This window comes from Coenobita brevimanus, chromosome 40, assembly GCF_032717465.1.
Source record: "Coenobita brevimanus isolate Jiangsu-jjx chromosome 40, ASM3271746v2, whole genome shotgun sequence".
Lineage (NCBI taxonomy): Eukaryota > Metazoa > Arthropoda > Malacostraca > Decapoda > Coenobitidae > Coenobita > Coenobita brevimanus.
Genome location: NC_136993.1, coordinates 1,785,823 through 1,806,514, shown reverse-complemented (window position 1 = coordinate 1,806,514; position 20,692 = coordinate 1,785,823). Strand labels below are relative to the sequence as shown.

The 20,692-nt window shown below is 40.8% G+C and overlaps 2 protein-coding genes across 2 annotated transcripts; one reads left to right on the top strand and one right to left on the bottom strand.

Moving 5' to 3' along the window:
* The first annotated feature begins 388 nt into the window (after positions 1-388).
* Positions 389-739, top strand: LOC145397246 (U-scoloptoxin(01)-Cw1a-like). The gene has a single exon (XM_080270442.1). The coding sequence runs from the start codon at positions 389-391 to the stop codon at positions 737-739; it is 351 nt and encodes a 116-aa protein (XP_080126568.1).
* Positions 740-6,216: 5,477 nt separating this feature from the next.
* Positions 6,217-20,256, bottom strand: key (NF-kappa-B essential modulator kenny). Its single transcript, XM_080270396.1, has 14 exons — positions 20,218-20,256; positions 17,538-17,674; positions 17,062-17,161; positions 16,258-16,436; positions 15,441-15,605; positions 14,559-14,712; positions 13,301-13,416; positions 12,333-12,467; positions 11,802-11,864; positions 10,582-10,749; positions 9,597-9,773; positions 8,261-8,421; positions 7,365-7,482; positions 6,217-6,558 (listed from the first exon to the last, which is right to left on the bottom strand). Exons 2-14 carry the CDS (start codon positions 17,667-17,669, stop codon positions 6,433-6,435), a joined length of 1,794 nt encoding a protein of 597 aa, XP_080126522.1. The 5' UTR covers positions 17,670-17,674; positions 20,218-20,256; the 3' UTR covers positions 6,217-6,432.
* Positions 20,257-20,692: the final 436 nt, after the last annotated feature.

The following is a 20,692-nucleotide window of genomic DNA, read 5'->3' as shown; positions in this document are numbered from 1 at the left end:
ATAAACTGAGAGCCATGACGATGACTAGGGAAGTGACCATGGAAGTAAAGAATTCGCGGCATGACAGTATGTAATCTCCACTCTGGAAGGACACAATCGAGAGTTTGAGTGGTGGCAATTAGATAGCTGAGGCGCGTGTGGAATTATGTGGAGAGACAGACAGGAGATGAGCATGTGGAGAGACAGACAGGAGTGATGTGAGTTAAAGGAGCGCGTGGAGTTATGTGGAGGGAGAAACAAGAATGGTGCGAATTAGAGGGGCAGACGGAGTTACGTGAAGAGAGAAAGAAAGATGCTAATGTTCGTGGAGAGACAGGAAGATATAAGTAATGATAATAATAAACTTTTTTCCTTTCCAGTCTTAGCTGTGGCAGTGGCAGTGGGTGGAATGCCAAGGACCAAACGTGAATCCACTCCAGACTTCTACAACCTTCCCTCGAACGCATCGGCTGTGCTGGGAGGTTTCGTCTCAACAGGATTCGACTGCGCAGACCTTCCCTACGGCTACTACGCAGATACAAGCAACAACTGCCAAGTCTTCCACGTCTGCCTGCCATACATAGACCACGATCAGTACGTTACGCGCCATTTCTCCTTCCTTTGCGGCGAGGGGACAGTGTTTGACCAGGAGAGACTCGTTTGTGCCTCGGCCGGAGACGCCCTGCCTTGCGATCGAGCCCCCGAATTCACCCGAGCTAATGAGTACTTCGGCCGCCAAGATGTTAACTTCCTAGAGTAACCCCTAAACACCGTGGACTGCTGACTAGGACACCTGTAATATGGCGCATGGATTATTTTTTTCATTTAGCTTTTTCCTTCATCTGTTCATCTGTAAAAAAAAAAATGGTAATAAAAAAAATGGGCCGTATTCTTGTCGGTTTAAGGAAGCTGCCTGGATGCCTGCTGAAATTCCTTACTAAAGTTCTTCAACCTAACCTAACACCCTAACTGTTGGATTTTGCCCCCAAACCCCCTATGATTTTAACCACCTAGCGTTACTACTACGCCCTAACATTGGAAGCCCTCAATTCTTATCAAACCAAAACTTCTATCCTAATTGACCTAAGACTCATCTGGAAAAGAAATCTGAAAAGACCTGCGCCCGTGTGGTAATATAATAGAGAAAATTAAGATGCTGGTCCTCAAATCAGTGACAAAATCCTAATAGGCTGCCGTACTGAGGGTTATGGTACTGTACGGCCAATGAACTAGAAGTAAAATCCAGTGTCAAAATCAGCCATATTTACTTCCTACCAGTAGATGGAAGCTACTGGGAAACATATCTTTACTGTACAATACGATGCTGGTCCTGCATGTCTCAAATTTTCCTCCCTTCACTCTTTTCGAATGTCTTGTCTACCCTACCGGTATATTTTGACACATCATACACCTACACAGGGCGTCTTGGCTTCATAAATTCTAACACCAAATTGATCTTGAGGACTTGTTGAAGGTATACACATAGTTATAATAAAACTTACCTTATTTCTGTCTCCGATTATTGAAGGGTTTATTAGCACGGTAGCCACTCGTCTACCTACCGCCACTTTTTATACTTCACGTTCAAGTTAGTAAAAATATTTCAGATTTTAAAACTTAATGTAGACAAAGAAGTACACCAAACTCCTTAAAACATTCAGTGATTTTTTAAAAAATATATACAAATACACTCAAATATTTGAGATTTATAAAAAAAATACCCAAGGACAAAATGTCTAACGAATTTCAAAATCTCTTGCACTTCAAATATTTAGAGAAAATTTACATATAAATATACGCCGGTTTGTAAGTTTGTGAAAGTATCTATGAACAAAATGATAACTTGGATGTCAAAATTCCATCTAATTTACTACACCGGCGCCTCTTTTGAAACATGCTCAATTTTTATTATTATTATTATTCCAAGAAGAGAAATACATTTGTTTCACAGTGGAGACCGCTTACTGTCCATCAGAGCACAGATTTTTTTCATACATTTACTCTATGACCCCGTCAGACGAAATAAAATACTATTATTAGGCTAAAGGTTCTCCACTACAGGTATCTCTCAGGACACAGCATGTATCATATCACGTATAAACTGATGCAAAACCTAGCTGGTGGTCTCAGATTTCATACACGTAGACTGTCACTCATCCTGCCTGCTACTCTTTTCACCATAATCTGGCCCTGAATTTCATTCTTTTGAGCTTAACGCAGAGCAGTGAGAGAGATATTACGGTTTTAAATCCTTTCCATTGCATTTCTCTCCAACTAGCACCATATTCCGTTGTTAATCTATTATTACAGCTCAACACTGAAGACGGAGAGATGGCAACTTTAGGGCAAGTTGTAGTAGTAACAGTACTATAGTACTAGTATCTGAAAGTAGCCCAATGTTCTGAAATCTGAGGCTAATGTTACTACTCTCTGGCAATCCATCCTCCTCCTTTCAAGGTATTGGAAGGAACCTGAGGGGCATTTGTATGAGAGTATACCTCCAGTCTTTCACTTCAATGTTTCAAGGTGTGTGGAAATTAAAGGCTCTTGATTATACATCCTTTCCTGAATTGGTGCAGAACTGGGATGCCTTCTTGTGGCAGCACAAGTATAACCAAGCTGCTTCATTGTCTGGCTATATAAACATCTCTCAGCTCCCTCTCCATCCCTCAAAAGGAGAATGGTGTCCCACAGGAGAAGGACATCAACCTGTACTCCACTGGGTTCACGTATCACTCCAGGCATCTAGAAATTGATAGATCTTGATAATACCTTTGTGGTACATATGTAGGGCTGCTTTCAAGTGCCTCTACGTTGAGGGATAAGCCAGACGACTTCCTGTAACCCAGAAATTTTTTTTATGATGGTCTAATGATCTTGTTTCAATAATGGTCTCTTGTACCTTACTGAAGTCAATACAATATCATCACAATTTGCACCAATAACCCCACTAGAGCCATACCAAGTAAATCCAAGCTCACTCAAGCCGAGCCAAATGCTGTGCACTTGAGCTGAGCTGAACTCACTCAAGTTGTGCTGAGCCCACCTGAGTGAAGTCAAGCTAAGCCTACTCAGTCAACAATCAAGGGAGGAGACTCACCAGGGGATACTCAGGAGTAGCCATGGGGATTGGAGATATGTTCTGGTGCACTATGTTACAGATCCACCAGAGGATGGTTCAGTGAGGAAGGACCTCCCAGGGAGGGTGCTGAGGGGGGAAGACCCCATGGAATGTGACACGCATCACGGAGGGTTGGGAAAAGAAAGAAACCTTTGCTAACACCTGCACCATCAAAGTTTTCCAGGTCAATGATCAAGGTAACACTTTCAGTTCAAGGATGTCTTTTTTGTTTTATGCTATCACTTACACTAGCTACTTAGGCTTTGGTTAGACCTTTCACAGAGAGGGAGTTTAATGGAGATTACTGTACTTCTAACCCACTGAGTGCACAAGATTTTCCTAAAGTTAAATATAAATCATCTGGAGGTAATACAAAGACATTATCGACATGTCCATGAGCGAAAGTGTTAAAGTGCCATCTCTATTAGAATACAAACCCAAACACATTACCCTGAAGTCAATCACCTGAACTGAGAACCATGCCTAATCAGTACCATACATACAGTCGAAGAAAAAAAGGCTGGCCGGGTAGATGGACGGCCAGCCTTTTTTTCTTCGACTGTATATACAGTACAGTATCAGGATCCCAGACAATACTTGGTTGACTCCTTTATTTATATGAAAGACATTCAAGTCCAATTAACCATTAACTGATTATATAAAGTCAAATTTGTGTTAGTATTTGTGACTAGTTGTGGCAATGTTTCTTAAACACACTTTTCTTCTTTCACAATATTTCTCTAAGTAAGTAAAATATCAGCTATCACAGAAAAGGTTCACTCATATCACCCACTGGGCAAGGAGATGTCTTTCACATTAACATAAGAAAGGAAGAAAACTGGAGTAAGCCCATATCTATATTAGGTAGTTCCTTATAACTGCCTTCTGATGATTTTATTCTGCTTGGATAGACTTTTGAAATTGGAGTGGTTAGATACATACATACTGTACATAAAAATTATACTATGCTTCCTCTTAATGAATCCCTAAAAATTATGCTATGCTTCCTCTTAATGAATCCCTATATTGAGACTGGCCATGGTACTGCTGATGTTTTCAAAGGAATGGAAGCTAAACAAAGGGGCCAATCCAGCTAATTACTTTATAACAGTTCCTGGAATCTGTTGGGGGGGGGAAAGAGGTGAATTATGATTTGTAACAATTTAGGTCTCAGCCTTAATAAACCCCTTAAGTACAAGACATTCTTCCTTAAGCTGAATAAAATCATCTAGACCAGCAACAGTAAATTGTAGAAAGACATCATCCTGCTTCCTTGGGTCTATATAAGTTGTTAGTTGTGCGGGAGTAATATTATTAAAAGTAACAATGCCAAACACCGGTACTTTAACATAGTACCTATCAGGACAAAACAGCCCTATAAAGTACTTATTCTACAAAAATGATGCTGCTCTTGTATAGATTAGAAAAGTATCAATGCCAAAACCTGTATTTTAACCCTCTACCTGCAACGTGTTTCCATGAACTAAGCAAAATCATGTACGATAAACTGGAATAAAATCTGAAGTTCTTTTTCGGATATCTGTTAACAGCGATGTTTTCTAATATTCTTTGTGCCTTGTGATTCTTGAGCACATTATAATCATTTGACATTAGCTGAAATAAACCACAATGGAAACTTGGGTGAACAGCAGCTAAAGGGTTATGTAACAATATATGACTAGGGTACATTATTCCATACATTACACGGTCATGGTGATGAGAAGCACTGTAGTCAGTTTTCTTTGAGGGTCTGTGATATGGTTCAATATACTGCATAACTCTTTACTCACAAATGGAAGGTACTATAAATTGTGAGAAACTGGAGAGAGAGAGAAAAAAGAAGCATTATTTATAGCAACAGAAATTCAGCTAGCAGTTTTCTGTTAGGGACTATGCCATAAGCATCTTGTACTTCTCTCAGATCACGCATCTGACCAGTGCTTCGGTATGTCAACAACTGTATATTACCGTGCAATTTGTATACAAGCATATATGCATGCACTCCACACATGCTCTCTCTCTCTCTCTCTCTCTCTCTCTAAATTTATGTACCAAATGCCCCAAAATTTTCTAAGAAAATATTTTTGGCCTGAAAATAATTTGAGGTTATGTATAATGGGTCCTGACAACTTCTTCCAAGACATACCAGTTAGGGATCAAAACAAAAATAATTATACAAAATACAATAAAAAAGAACTGAATGAAAAATTACAAATGCCTACAATACCCTACGTAGCATCGACATAACCATCATAAAAGAAAAACTGAAATAGCTTTGATTTTCCATCGTGAACTAATTACCACATTAGTTCAGTGGTCAAATCAAGCCACTTACAGGTCAAAATATATACATTTTCCTGTCATGTCAGCCATGTTGAGATCAAGATAATGCTGGAGAGGGTCACCTTCAGGTGGTGGCACTGATATAACCAGTTGGCTCAACTGCCGGGTTATACGTCCCTCACCTACTTCCCTATCCCTTGAAAGGAGGATGGTGGAAAACAGAAACGGGACAACTTCAGCCTGCAGTCCACTGGGTTCACATTTCACTACTACTCAAGACTCACAACACTCAAGGTCCTTTGGTGTCATTTCAGGTCTAGCCAGGTTAAAAATGGTTCATTAAAGTCAGTTCAAGATCCATCAAACGCACAAAACAGTTAACTGAAAAATAAACTGGGTGAAGGAGTTGGAAAAGTAAGATAATCTGCCTTGAAACAGAGATGATGCAGTCTGAGGTAACTAATTATAAGCAGACTGAAGAGAGACAAGGTGATCTGCCTTGAAGGAACATGATACTGCGATGGAAGAAATGAATCAAATAAGAACAGAGAAATTAGAAAAACTTGATGATTTACTCTGAAGGAGTTAACACAGTGTGAGATAATGAAAGCAGAGTAAAGAAATTATGCACACGTTATTTATTTTAAAGCAGAGATGATAATATGGGGCGATTAATCTTACGTATGGTGAAGAGCTTAAAAAAGATATGATGATCTGCCTTGCTGGAACCGTGACAGTGTGGGTGTGATGGAAGAAATTAAAAACATGATGATCTGCCATGAAGGGAGATGACACAGTGTGATGCAACCAATATTCATTAAGGCAACGGTTGATGTGATACCCTAGTGGGCAGGCATGTGAAATATAATTAAGGAAAATATATATAAATGATGACTAGAAGACAGACGAACAAAAAAAAAGCATGACCCATAGAAGTGATGATATACTGGCATCATCCTCTAGTGGACAGACAAGTAAAAAATATCTAGAGTGAAGAAATTAGAAAATCATGATCTACATCTTCAGGTACTGATGACAACGTGTGGCAACTAATCTTCATCAAGGCAGCGGTTGACGTGATCCTCTAGTGGATGATACTGGTTGAAGGATTTGTTGCATTTAGGGCAGTAAAACAGGTTCTCGTCAATTTCATCTTCCTTCTTCTTATCTTCTTCCTGCAAGTTATGTCATAATTATTAACACCTTGAATCAGGTGATGTACTTTATTGGTTTATTTTTGCTAGAGGGCTTTATTTTACCTTAAGGGAGGCCTCATTTACTGAAGTTCACACTTCTCACTTTCTGTCATCCCCATCCTCTCCACATGCCCAAAGCATCTTAAGGGAGGCCTCATTTACTAAAGTTCACACTTCTCACTTTCTGTCATCCCCATCCTCTCCACATGCCCAAAGCATCTCAATCTGCCTCTCCTCATCACACTCCAGTCTCATTCTTTCTCTTAACTCTTCCATCATAAACCTATTTTATTTTAATGACACGACAAATGAGACTACAGCAGCCATTTATTGAAAAACAGGAGTGCATAAATGGACAGCAACTGTTCAGTAAAGAAAACTCTGGATAAACTAAGGAAACAACTTATAAATTTTGCCATATAAGAGAAGAGACAGAGAAATGGCATACAGGGGAATGCAAACCCTTCATTTATTACGAAAATTATTAAAGTAAGTGAGTAAGGTGTAATGCGTTCAGCCTTCCTGAACATATCTAATACCCACAGGCATTCCAAAAACGACAGTAAAGAATCTGGGTTTTGCATTCCACTCTCCAACTGAAGATTTATGCAACCACCCTAAAACTCAAACCGTAAAAGACATACATAAGGGAATGCCGCTGGAAATGCAAAGCTACCAAATGACAAACTAACTGAACTGGAACAAGCTCTGATATTTTATAAAAACATCCCTTACATTTAATGAGGTTTGCCTGTATATTCTTGAAGCATAACCAGTAACTATACCTTTTTGTCCGAACTGTTTGAAAGTTTGTCCCAAAAAGCATCAGGGGCTATGGGTGCCAGTCCCGTAGCTGCCGGAGCTCCACTACGCTCCTCAGAGGCTCCACGCGAACCTCCAACACTAAAAATAAATAAATAAGTAGAGAGTAAACAAACCGATAAAGTTTTAAAAATGAGGTACACAGCAGTTACCGGTATGCCATTTTCTTCTTGCTGCCAACAGACATTTGTGCTCAGCTATTACCAAAGCTTCACACTTTCCATGCAAATAAAAATATATAAAAAATACACAAATAAACTGCTTTTCTGCATGCTGATTTCTTTCTATTCTTGCTACCACCAGCTGTTGCCAAAGCTGCACCACTCCTCAGAAACTCCATATCAGCTCGTGCTGCTGGAATATATACTGTAACTAACCTCTGCACTATAATGGCAACTTTTCCAGTTTATCTTTTTTCCACCAGACATACACACTGTCATTGCTTGAGGCTCATGTGAACCCTGAACACTAAAAAAAATAATACAGTATACAGTACAGTAAGTCATTATCAGTCAACATTTTTTGCATTCTATTTTTGCTATCAAATACTAGATACTGTACTAACAGACTGCTGCTTAACTTCCACTGCTTTATAAAGCAAATTTGCCAGTTCCTTTTGTTTCATTCATTTCATTTAAGGGCTCCAATATGTCTGCATGTGTCAGTCTAGGTCACCTGATGGTGACACTTCACACTGCTCAATCCCATTTTTGGGGCTGGGGGTGGTGAGAGGGGTACTATGCCAGTATGAGTGAGGGGGTCAGAGCACCACCACAGTCCTTACTGCTGGGGCCCCAAGATATCTCTCCCGAGCCCTGAAGGCATCCCCCTCCAACACAGTGATTGTAGCAATACTTACCCCGGATGCAGCTGCCTGCGTTGATATGCCTCCAGCTCATCAACCAACTGTGTGTTGCGAGTGTGGAGGTGACGCAGCTCATCGCGCAGTTTCTCCCGGTCAGCAGCAAGTGCTTCCCTGGCCTCACGCTCGGCGCGGAAGTCACCCTGATACACTTCAACCTGCAGAACATTATCACCATCATCATCTTGTTCCTCAATCCTTATTCACATACAACTCTATCATATAATACCTCAACCACCAAAACACTCATAATTATAGCCATTATCATCATCATTATCAGCATATACTGAAATCCTAATTCTCACTCAACTTTTAAACAACACAAAAATCCTGATTCTCCCCTCCCCCATTAATAATTATTCAGATACCATGCCATCTCTTGCTTCTGAACTTACCCTATTCATATCTAACTTTACTGTTTTCTACATTTACTTTGCACAGATTCCTTCATTTACAATTCAAGCCTCTAAAATTTAGCCAGTTCTTAACCTTAATCCTCCAGAAACTCATTCACTGTACATTTAGGGACAAAAGTATGCATAACTTTCCCCCCTCCCTCTTCTCACCTTCCTCTGCTGGCTAATATTCTAAGCTGGGAGAGACTCGGTATGTTCCTTTGCCCACTGATGATACTCCTTGATATAACACATAACAGATGAGTAGATGAAAGTAATGACCATGCCATAAGTGTGAAGCAGAAGCAGTAAAGGATTACAGGATCTTATGTCCCTGATTATACACTCAAATGCCTGTTATTTCAACACTTTCACTTCATTTCTCACTGCCTTCTGGTGGTTGACCTTGATATAATGGCAGAGGATGGATATGCTTCCCTGCCCACAGAAGATTCATATGAACAATGGAGGAGAAAATGAATGGAAATACCCTAAAAGTGATGCACATTCTATTCTACTGCTTCATCTTTTAGTATACCATCAGGAATGCAGGGGCCCAGGGCTACGCCATTCAGTCCAGACATAAAAAGCAAGAGTGACTAGTAGCTCATCCCTGAGCTGCATTATAAGAACAATATATCCTGAGAACTCCCTGGATTTACACCCTGCAAGGCCACACTAACCCACCAGACCACCAAACCCTGTAATACTGGAGCATACATCCCTGACTGAACCAGGGATTATTCCAGCCATCTGACCTAAGCTGGAGAGGGACATCTTCACATGATATAACAGGTTACTCAAATGTCCTTCAATTCCCTTCCAACTGATTGAAGGGAAGATGGTTGATTGCAGCAGAATGGTAACTTTAGACCACAGTCCATCATGTTCATGTTCAGATGAGCCTGGGCCAACAGGATCATCATCATCATCCTCACCTGAGCTCTAAGTATGGCGATAGTCTCACTCTCACTGGTGCGTTCAGCCAGGGCAGCTTTGGTCTGGCCAAGTTCTTTCTTCAGTTTGGACAGGTCATCATTCTTGGCTGCAAGTAATTCCTCATAAGACATAAGCTTGGCCATTGCCTCATCATGCTTCTCATTCATGGACTTGATCTGCAAAACAAAGGAAATATAAAGGAAATAATCTACTATCCATCTATTTATCACCCAACCCTATATTTTCCCAACAAGAGTGTAAGGACCCAGGACTGGGCTAAGGTGAGAGTTAGCAGCCACTATCCCGGTGTGTAGCATTTTATGAGCACTAAATCCAATTACCTCTTACATGTACACCATTATTGGCCATATTCAACTAAAGCAAATTCACTCACTAGACCACCAGACATCTACAAACACAGGAAATATCTGTACACAACAAATATCAATGAAATACATATAAATTATACATGAGAAATACACACAAAGGCATTATAGTTAATCTTCTTTTAAATCAAATGATGTTTAAGGGAGTAGATGGGTGGCTGCTACCAACTTTGGGAGGCACTACCATGAGAGTGAAATGTGGCTACACGCTTGGTGACTGGCCATACAACCATCACTAAGAGGAAGAAATCATTGTCACTTGCTGATGTTTTCTCTGAATGATAATACAGAGTCACAGCTCAAGCTGAGACTCTCACATTGTTACAAATCTTATTACACATCTCAAATTTCTTTTTTTCCAAACAGCTTCCAGCAAGTGCTGTATAAAGCAATAGTGTATGGGGAATAGCAACCGTCCCCCCCCCCTCCAGTGACGTGAGAGTAGTAGTATTTTCTTTCTCTCTGGAATTTACTTCATTCCATTCTTAGGCAGGATGATGATGATGATGATGATGATGATGATGATGATGATGACAATGACAATGCTGATGATGAGTGTGAATTCTGGTCCAGGCTACTCCCTTAGTATGAAACTAACCTTAACCTGGTAGTACTGGTCATTGTGCGTCTCCCTCTCGGAGCGATCCTTCACATCCTGTATTTCCTTCTTGAGCCGGCTGATCTCATTATGGGCTCGGCTCAGCGCTGCCCTCTCGTCACTTGTCTTTTGCCTCTCAGCGGATAGAGCCGTCTCCAGGGTTTCCACCTTAAAAATATAATTGAGCTTTAAATTCATCATCATCATCATCATCCAGACGTCCTTTCCCATCCTAGGGCACAGTAAGGAGTAGCAATGTCCAGACAGCCCAAATTTACCCACTCCAATGGGCCACACTACCATTCACTCATCATTCAAGCCCCTGGAATCCTGGCTCTATCTGATACTTTAAAATACTGGTTTATTTACATCAGAATCTTAAAATACTTGCTTATCTACATTAGAATGATAAAATAATGACTTACAAATCTACATTAAATCTTACAATGCTGGATATCTACATTAGAATTTTTTTACACTGGCTTAGCTATGTTAAATCTGGGGGTTTATCCACATTGGAATCTTACAGTACTGGTTCTCCTATGTTTGATTCATTAACCCAGGCTCCTGTGATTCACTCTCAGTTCAATAAAACCATCTAGAATTTCCTGAAACAGAATGCTGGAGTTGTCCGATCGTGAAAGGATTAACGATGACAGTATTAACTCTCTCAGGCACCTATGACTCACTATCCGCTGAAATGTCTGCCTTAAAACTGTTTGGCCATGTGGAGAGGATGGAGGGTGAGAGACTGACGAGGAGAGAGTACGTGAGTCAGGTGGAGGGGTGGGGGAGGCCAAGGATGAGATGGAGGGATGGAGTGGAGAGGTATATGAGAGAGGGGGGTGTGAACTGGGAGCAGGGCAGTGAAATAGCAGGGGACAGGGTGACATAGAGGTGATTTGTTTGTGGCCACTCCTTACGGGATTAAGGCGTCTGGCAATTGATAGATAGGAAACTGTTTCCCTCAAATAAGTATATTATATGTGCTCAGTCTTGACAATAAGACTGACTAGGAGAGTGTATGTGAATGAGGTGGAGAGGTGAAGGGGGAAACAGAAGATAAGTTAGAGGGATGGGGTATATGAGTGAGGCATGAAGTGGAGAGAGGAAAGGCTGATGGCAGAGGACAGAATGACATGGAGATGATTAATTTGTAGCCACCCCTTCCAGGACTAGTCAGTCTCTCATTCTCTGATCAAGGTGTTAAAGGTCCTTACCTCCTCTCTCAGCATGGCAGCCTCATCCCGCAGACGCTTCTTCTCCCCAGCATCATTAGCATCCTGAAATATCACCGAGTTATACTTCTTTCACCTTCATTTTGTCAAGATTTCATCCTTTTGCAGCTTATTTAATATAGTTGAATGGCAGAATATGATAATACTACAGCACTACATCCTTTCCAATGCATTTCTTCACGACTGGCAACATATTCTAGTGCTAAATGACTGTTATACACCAGCATTCAAGATACAGAGACATCACTTTTGGGCCAAGTCATAGTAGCTGCAGTAGATATAGCAACCCAAGCCTTGTATGAATGTGAACCCAGTGGACTGCTGGCCAAAGTTACCCTTCTACTGCAACCCACCATCCTCCTGTAGGGGGATGTGGAGGGGACTGAAGAATGTTTGTATAATCAGGTGGCTAGATCCATCACCCTGTCATATCAGTGCCACCACATCAAGGTGTCCCTCTCCTGCATCCTAAGCTAGAGAAAAACAAGTATTGTATATATTTCATTCCATCACCTTCACCACTCCTTCTTGTGGTGGAGAAGCAGGAACCTGGGAGGCATCGGCTCTGGCTTGAAGTTTGCGGCACATTTCGCGGTGTAAGGAGGCTTCTTCCTGAGCTCGCTGCACCTCACATTCCAACACTTCAACCTGAGGAAAAGTATATTATCATCAATATCGCCATCACTACCATGACCACCACCACCACCACCACCACCCTCTCTCAATTCCTCCTGGGCATGCTGCAACTCACTCTTACACTTCCTGGACAAATCACCATCATCATCATCATCACCAGCCTCCTCCTGGGTTCACTGTACCTCACACAACCATGCCCGGTCATCATACCAATTGAGTCACAGATCTAGCTGGGCTTATATGTCTGGTGTCACTTTGAGGGGCAAGACAATACGACAACAAAAGTGCAATCCCAGAGAGAAGTATGTCTTGAATAGTCCTTCCTAATGCTTAGAAGAAAACAGAACCCTCCTCCCTCCTGCTGTGTCCAGGTGAGTGACAAAACTGAAAGCAGCAAATCAGGCTACAGGCTGGATCCACCATCAATCATCCTCTGTCTGCCCTCCTGTGTTCCTACTCCTCCCATTCTTCCTGACACTTTTCATTACTCTTCTTTCCATTTCAGGTGAATCTACACTGACTGACATGCCTAATGGCTTCTTGTAACCCAGGAAACTATTTACCATACAACGCTGGGTGGTAACCATATAACCAAATAACAGGTGATAGGGAGCCTATTAGGGTGTCCCTGTTAACCAGGTGGAGAGACGCATATGCGGTGTCCATTCAGGAATCAAATCTCCACACTTTTTCCTATGTCTTGCTGTGGTGAGGCACTGCATACTGCAAGGAGACATTGGTTCACTGCAAGGGATGGCCCTGCTGGGGCAGTTGCTTGCCTGCAGTTGATGGGTCTGCTCAGCCAGACAGACTGGAGTTACTCAACAACAACTACTACTACTAACCTGAGTTCGAGTATCATGAAGCTCCTGCAGTAGTGTGCTTGATGTGTCCTGCTCCTTGTGTAACTGGTCACGTAACTTCTGTATCTCAGCTTCACCTGGTGGGCCTCCCATACCCTCTGCAAGAGTAAAGGAAGTCATAGTTAACCCAGGAAACCATTCAGTATGTTGGAGGGTAAACACAGAGCCAACAAACTGAGGTAAAAAACTGACCACTCCATCTGGAATGCTAGGATCATATTCTCTGGCATATTTAAGAACCATTCCATGCTGTAACTGATTTGAATTTTTAGTAAACACTAGACGCACAGGAAGGTTCCGCATATTTCCATTCCTTGTTTGTTGTATATATATAACCTACAACAATTCTCCTGCAACATTTTTTTTATATACTGAGTAAGAGACATGGATATATTTTGCTATGCTCTTTCCTTTTCCTTCCTGGGAAATCAAATAATAATTGTGAGAGGGAAGCAACTGTAAATACCTTTATGTTTGAGAATTCCAAACCCAAGCTGTAACAAGACATTAACACTAAAATATGGTGCTGGCCATGAAGAGGTGCAATGTAAAGGAAATAGAGTTGCTGTACTGTCTTATTCTGCCGCTGAGCAACAGGAAAAGGCTGCAAAAGAGCAAAAATCTGCACCACGTTAAACTGGTATGCGACAGGTTTTCACAACATGACCCCACTGCAACCTGATTCATGACTGCATACAGTATACAGCAAAGAAAAAAGCTCGCCAAAAGAAAATAATACAAAATTAAAATAAATAAATCAAAAAGTAAACAGCTCACAAGCTAGAAGTGAGATAGTTTTCCTGCCAGTCAAACAACAGCTGCATGAAAACAGAGGTACAGCTGATGAACAGCATGTAAGGATGATATGGATTCTGTTATCAATAGAGACGATTATAGAAACAACCTATCAATGGTAAAATTTGATGGGAGAGCTGGATCTGTGATGGTTCTATGTGTATACAGTATACTGGTGATGGAGAAAGAAAAGCAAGAGGAGTATCTGACTAGTGCAAGAGGAGTATCTGACTAGTGCAAGAGGTGTGTGAGAACACAGAAGTTTGGAGGCAGTTCTGTCATGGCCAGCCTCTATCAGAGGGTTTCCAGAAGGAAGCAAGGCATCTGATATGATGATGATGATGATGAAAACTGTGACTAACACCCTCATCACCCCAACCCTACATTCCACTAAAAAATGGATTGTGAACACAGTCATATTTACTACCAAAAGTTATCAATTTACCATAAACCGGGCTGGACTCAACAGATCTGGCCTTGGCTGTGGCGCCCTCCCTCGCCTGGCGCAGCTGCTGCCTCAGGTCATTGGCCACGCTCACCAGCTCAAACCTCTCCAGTTGGAGGCGTTCTTGCTCACTGCGGCTGGTTGTTAGGTCACACTGTCAGCAAAATAAACAATAGGTATTTGTTACAAGTTGCTTTTCCTAACACATATTTTTTTGTTTTAACTCAATTAGCTGAAACCTCTCCAGTTCCTGGAGTTCTTGCTCACTGCAGCTTCTTGTTAGGTTGTATTGTTGCCAAACTAAAACAGGTAATATCATCATTATCCTAACCCTGTCTCATATCAAAGAATCTCATTATATAATGTCACCCTTTTATGCATTTTCTTACTACGTACCTATTCAACAACAGCAGCAGCAACTATTACCTCATATAACATAATGTCCCAAGGAGCTATGACAACACTACAGCAGCACCACCAATAACAATAACAGCAACAACAACCCCTACACTGAGCATCTTACAATTCCTTTCAAGTACGGTAACAGAATACTAACAACTACAATACCACCATGATCATCCTTTATTTACCTTATGCATGGTACTATATCCTGTAAGATCATGAGAGCTGTACTGTCACCTTATGCAGGATAATATATTTATCACAATGCTGTCATGCAGCAACATTTCAACTTTCATTCTCGCTTCCCTAATCCTTATCACTACTTTCATACCAAAAACTTTAAAATGATGTTATGGTTTACACACCTGCAAATCAGTAAAACTGTAAAAGTTGAAATGATGAAAAACAGGCAATGACTTTAATAACAAGAACTACAACCACACCACCACCACCATCAACAAAACCCTTTACCGTACTTACTTTCAGCAAGGTAATGTCTCCTTCAAGCCGTGATCGCTGTACGGCCAGCTTTTCCTTGTCCTCCTGGGCCTGCCTCAAGTTTCTCTCCGCCACCTCAAGCCGAGTGTTCAGGAGATTGATGGTGTCGCTTAGCTCGTTGAACCGGGACTGGCCCTCCTCTGGTACCTTGCAAGAAAATGTGGAGTTAACCCTTTAGGCACAGTGTACAGGAAGAAGTGAGGAGTGATGAAGCACAGCAGATGTGAGCAAAATTAGTCAGCTTGTTTTCACCTGACACAACTGGGCTATTCCCTAAACTTGAACACTACACTGTGGTTGCATGAAATTCGATGAGCCTTCGTTATGATTTAGCACAATCTCTTTCAGTACATGTCAAATCGATCCTTTAACCTGACCACACTAAACGATCAATTGAGCTGAAAGGGGTTAAGGAAAAGGAAAAGGATGGAACAAATGCAACAGTGACAAAATCAGAGGCTATTTTTATAAAAGATCCTAACCAATTTTTACAATAAATAAATCCCGGTGACAGTAAAGAATAATCACGTCATTTTCTGTTTTGTATTTTTTCATTTTAACATTCATTTTACTAAGGCTGTGAAGTGCTTGGAAACTGTAAAAGTGAAGTTAAGTGTATTAAATGTAGCAGGAGTTGCAAACCCAGGCACATCTGAACGTGAACCCTGTGAAATGCAGGCTGAAGCTTCTTGTATGAGCATGCAGCTTCACCGTCTAGTCATATCAGTGCCACCAGATCAGGCATCCCTCTTCAGTACCATATCCTAAGGCTGACGAGGTTAACAGACAAGCACCATACCTTTGCACTAGCCAGCTGTGCCTTGACTGTCGTATTCTCATGTTGCAGTGAGGTCAACTGTGCCATGGCCTGTGTGACCTGCTGCCGTAGCTGCTGCTGTTGTGCCTCGTTCTGCTGCCGCCATTGTACCACCAACCCCAGTTGTTGTCGCAGAGCAAGGTTGTTCTGGGCCACCGTCTCTGGTGGCATCAAATTACCCCCTTGAATCCAGTAACATACCTTTATATTGTATTTTATTCTCTACCTTCAGACAAGTATATTAAGCTTTGGGGAAACCTCCTACATTGAAAGTGTTAATGAAGGCTGTGTCTAATGCCTCCAGTCCAAAATGTCTCTCCAAATAAAACTGTCTGGTCAAAGAATATTACATAAAACTCATCATCAGAATGAAGGGGTTAAATCAAATTAAGTGTTACTTTTCCATCCTGGTTATTTCTCACCAACATCCAAGCTTTTCTTGCTCCATTTTCTCTGACAACCCCCTCTATATCGTAAATCATATGCATCCATAACAAATATATTTCCTTCTCCTTCCTCCCCTCACCCCAAGGAAAAAATAAATATATATTTTCTCTACACAGGGTCACCATTCATGAGATATATTCTCATTCAGCTCCCCCCCTCAAAAAACAATTTGAGCTACGATACTGTTTACATAAACACACCATTCTTGTGATATGTATCTCTTCAGCTACTCTCTCTTCACCCTCCCAAAAGAGCTATAATTATTTTCTTTTCATAAATACATCATTCACTGGAAATATCCTTTTCCAGCTAGTGAAGAAAAAGTAAAAGGCCTCTCACCTTTCAACTCCAAATTTTCATTAATGACCGTTCGTAGTTTTAAGACAAGGTCATCTAAATTCACAGATCCTTCAGTTGACAGCAGTGATGACAATGACTCCTGAGGAGGAAAAGCAAAAGTCAGTAATTATATTTAATAAGCAAAGCATATTACCACATATCCTTCGTTTCTACTATATTACCCTCAAAGTGATTTCAAAGCTGTTGCCAAACCCCTTTTTTTTCCTTAATCCAAAAAAATGTATTTCCCATTGACAGAATGCTGCAGATGTTCTCAAGAACATGCAGTTCAGCTCTCACCATACTGAATGCGTTCAACAGTATTAGTAGGCTTATACAGGGGAGTGCAAGACTTGGGTTGTAAAATCAATATCAGTACCTAAAATATGACAATGTTCTGTACCTAACAATCCACAACTAAGAAAGATGCTGTACCTATACTGTCTATGTCTTGAGCTTGGCGACTCACCACTTACCTGTACTTCCAATGTGATGCCATTAGCGGATGTGATGGTGGGTGATGTCATCAGAGGGAGGGACTCAACACCTGGACTGGTCACACCACACAGTCCACCCTGACCCATTTCGGGCTGGTCTGGCCGCACCATTACACCTGGGGGTTGTCATAACTCCAGCTTAAGTTCAGTGGTAAAAAAGAGTACAGAAACTTCTAATCTACTAAGAATATGGCTCCCTGAGAAGATTTTGCAATGAATGTGCCACTTCCAGACACTAGATATGTTGAACTTAGTTTATTACTCACAATTTTTTTTTTTTTTTTTCCAGTGCCAATAACCTCCAGTCCCTTCAAAATGTGTCCAGAACTCTAGGTATCCCAAAATGAACTGAATCGTAAACTTTTCCCTTTTGTTCAGGTTTCTTTGCACAGATAGGACAAAAATGCGTATACACTCAAGTCTTCATTATCACAGTCAGTCAGTCCTCATTACAAGTTACAAATGTGTGCAGAAATACTGTATCATAAAGGTACTGTATATCAGAAAGGAACTGGCACATGATCTTTACATGTATCAATGCAATGTTAACATATAATTTCTGTTATAATCTCATAGGACAAAAGAATATTAAAACATGCAATGGACAAGGAGAACTTTTATGTACCGGTACATGTATTACAGTGACCACTAATATCAATCCATCTCCTTATGACATCTAATGAGACAGAGAGCAATAACTTATGAAACCCTTAGATGCAAGTTTTAGAGCAAAAAAAAAACTTCTCTGAATACAGTGCATGCATTTTATTACTTTAAAAAAAAAAAAAAAAAGAATGATATTAGTGTCCACAACTGCATCGTACCATAACTGTTTTTTGGGACAATGTCTGTTATTACCAAACTATTAACAAATATATGCAATTTTTCTTACTTACAATCATGACTGTTTAGGCTGGCTGTGGGAAGAATAATTAAGAGTCAGTACATTATCCTACGGCCATAGCAAAGCTCAGGGGGTTACAAAATTGTCCATCAGTCCTCCCATAGACATGAGTGTGTGTGTGTGTGTGTGTGTGTGTGTGTGTGTGTGTGTGTGTTTTAAGAGACAATGAATGGAGGAAGGAAAAATGAAGGAAAAAAAAAAAAAAAAATGGTACAAATTTAAGTCTATCTACCTACCTATTACCAGACGCCATAATCCCGTAAGGGGTGGCCATTTGACTCCAAGTTAAGTACATACAGTAATTCTTTCAATCTCAAGACAAGTAAGAACATTCCCAAACATCTCTCCCTCAATTTATTTTTAGATATGGTTGGCTAATATAATTTTGTACATTATATATATAGAGTATGATGGCCATGTGGAGAGGATGGAGGGTGGAAGACTGACGAAGAGAGTGTATGTGAGTGAGGTGGAGGGGGAAAGAGGGAGGGGGAGGCCGAGGATGAGATGGAGGGATGGGGTGGAGAGGTATATGAGAGAGGGGGGTGTGAGTTGGGAGCAGGGGAGTGAAATGGCAGGGGACAGGGCAACTTGGAGGCAATTTGTTTGTGGCCACCCCAAACGGGATTGAGGCGTCTGGCAATAGATAGATAGATAGATAGATGATGATATTAGAATGATAGCCTATATATAACACTGATGGGGATGCCAAGGTATACTAAGCAAAGCAAGTAAGTTGGGAAGAAATGATAGGGAACTTTCCTAACCATCTAGACTATGGGCCATCTTTTTACCATCAGATGATTTTATTCAGCTGCAAATAATAATAATAATAATAATAATAATAATAGCTAATAATAATAAGCTTATTTGGTTTGGCATATATAATCAGTGTGGCATATGAAAAACACTGAACAGGTGTTTATAAGTACCATCCATGCTTGAAACCAACCAAGGCTAACCCAATAAGGCCTCTGTGGCGTATTTCCATTGGGGTCCTTCTTTTGGGATCAGGATTAGCTGGGGGCAATTGGGAGTACTAAGTCTTATTATAAAGGTAATCTTAGCTTAGGTTATATGAATTTGTAAACACAAGATTATAACAAATAAAGAATATTTGTTTGTTGGTAACATACTTAAAACTAACATTGAAGTGTCTAGCAGTACAAAAATATACATCAGCATCTCTGATGGAGGCTGCCTGTTGAAGGTTTCTATTCAGATTTTTCGTGAAAGAATAAAGACTTCTGCTTGCTTTTATACTGTGAGACAAACTGTTCCTGTCTTTGGCTGCTGCACTGTGGACTACATGCAACGCCTTCAGTCCTTCTGTTTATGCATTATGAAGGGGGTTAGATTAATGGAGATTGCCTGGGCGTGATGGGGTGAAAATATTAACAGTATGAAGAATTTAAAAATGGGAAATAAATGTTGTTGTTGTGGTCTATCGTTTTTACTTTATTTTAGGCCTACCGTAACCTAAGTACAGGTAACAGACGTAACCTAACCTGCCTATATGAGGAGTGTGACTCAAAAATGTCAAAAATACCAAAAAGATTAATGTTAAGTATGAATGGGTTGAGGTTAATGTTGATTGTTTACAGAGATGCACTGCTGCTGTGACTATTATTAACTCTGACAGTCCATATTTACAACTTTTACACTAATATATAATACACAGCGTCCCCAGCCTCGTTCAAAACCTGCAAAGAAACTCAAAATAGTGAACAAATAAAGCTATAATGTCTAACTTACTTATAAAATTGAGAATCAGCAAATCGCCACTTCCGCTTGAAGGAAGCTGCCCCCTAGGCCAAAATAATCAAACTCGAAGGTCACGTTCTTTCCCTTCTGATGGCCACGCAGTACAATTAAATTTCAGCGCCTAACAGAACATCATATACCAACCTTTTTTTTTTTTTTCCTCGCCTTAGGATGGAGCGAAGAAGGGTATAGAAAGCAAGAAAAATCCGATAAGTACAGTTTGGCAAGGCTTGGAGGGGCAGAGAGGGGTAGTGAAGAGTATGTGAGGTAGAGTACAATATGACTGAGTGAGGAGGGGTAAAACAGAGATGAGACAGGGTACAGTATGATGGTCGGTGGTGTGAGGTGAGGTGGGGTGGGTTAATGGTGGGGTTGGGTGAGGCAGAATGGGGTTGGGTAAGGCAGATTGAGGCAATGGTGGGGATGGATGGGGTGGAGTGGAGTAATGATGGGTTGGGTGGGGTGC